The 1436-nt window shown below is 40.9% G+C and overlaps 1 protein-coding gene across 1 annotated transcript; it reads right to left on the minus strand.

Annotated features, from left to right (window-relative positions):
* Window positions 1-699: 699 nt before the first annotated feature.
* Window positions 700-1436, minus strand: LOC137943169 (pectinesterase 3-like). Its single transcript, XM_068788864.1, has 2 exons — window positions 1430-1436; window positions 700-1235 (listed from the first exon to the last, which is right to left on the minus strand). Exons 1-2 carry the CDS (start codon window positions 1434-1436, stop codon window positions 700-702), a joined length of 543 nt encoding a protein of 180 aa, XP_068644965.1.

A 1436-nucleotide genomic window follows, 5' to 3' on the forward strand; every position in this document is an offset into this window, starting at 1 on the left:
AATTAAGGTTATATAATACGTATTTATATTAAACTCTAGACATATTTGTGTAAAAAAGACACAAATACCCCCAACCTCATGTTTGAGCAATATCCTCAACATTTTTTGGGTTCCTTTTTTCATTAATTTCAAGAGAGATCGAACTCGAGCTGGGAAAGGAGGACGCTAATCCAACGATGCCATGACGGAATGGAAAAGAAGAATTGGAACTGGAAGACTGTTGCTTCATGCTTAAAACTTCCCTTTGTTATCGTCTTTAATTAGACGCAGCAACCTAATTAAGGAGAAAGGTGGGCAAGACAAGAGGGAGTGGTTGCTTCATAAAGTCACATTCATTGCTGATTAGGGCTGAAAGTGCTCATTCATCAATATGTTGGCTCGCAAGTTCTTATTGAGAAGATCTAACAAACAAAGGTAATAACATTGAGCAGAAATACCTTAGGTATGTGGTTTTAATTTATAAGCAATTCCAGGCAGATTATGGGTGTTATTAAAAGCTTCCAGTGAGCTTTAGAAACCAAGATGGGATAAGGAGCCCACGGTGGCATTTCTTAATTAGCCCAAATCAATGAATGTGGTACCGCTTCCAATAATTGACAATGTGGTACCACTTCAAATAATTGACAATGCCGGTGCCTTATCTTATGGATCAACATATTCTCATTATTCTTCTATTAACATCAAATCTGCACTTTGGCTTTATAGAGTTATTATTATAAACACAATTTTGGGTATAAGATTCACACTCCATGGCAACCAGCCTGAGGGATCTATGTGGTTGTCGATGAAGGACTGCATGTAGACAGTTCTGGAATACTGCTTCCATGGGCGGCCCAAGTAGGACTTGACGAAAAAGTTCGCCTGGATTAAATCCGCACTAGGGATCACGTCGCAGTTTTGGATGGAAGTGCCCGTGTTCTGATTCGGATCATTTCGACCCTGTGCGGTGACCATGTTCCCCTGGCCCTTACCGGGTTTCCGAGCGATAATCTTACAATTCTGGAAAACCACGGCAGAGTTGCCGAAGATGAAGTCAACCGTGCCGGTGACGAAGCAATCTCTGAAGAATTGGCGGAGGGAGTGAGGGTAGAGGGTGTCTTGGTAGGCAATGAGTTTGCAACGGTTTATAACGGATTTCTCTGCTCCAACACGGAGAGCCACCGCCTGGCCCTTCTCCGGTCCGGCGGTGTTTTGGATCTGCAAGTCTTGCGCGATGAGTCCTTCCCCAACCGCAACTGCATTCGCGTGATGATACACAAGCTAGATATTTTGTTTGATCATAATTGATTATGTGAAGAGTCGTATACTTATGTCTAATAATAATACAATAAACATCATAGAAATAGATATTAAATCCTCCATAATTCCATTATCATGAAAGTCATACATATTTCATAAAATTGAAATAAGAAGAATAAAGAGAGCGTACCTTTCAT

This window comes from Aristolochia californica, unplaced genomic scaffold, assembly GCF_029961685.1.
Source record: "Aristolochia californica isolate CCGP_79_NKW_82.1479 unplaced genomic scaffold, dmAriCali1.0.hap1 SCAF_10, whole genome shotgun sequence".
Classification (NCBI taxonomy): Eukaryota; Viridiplantae; Streptophyta; class Magnoliopsida; order Piperales; family Aristolochiaceae; genus Aristolochia; species Aristolochia californica.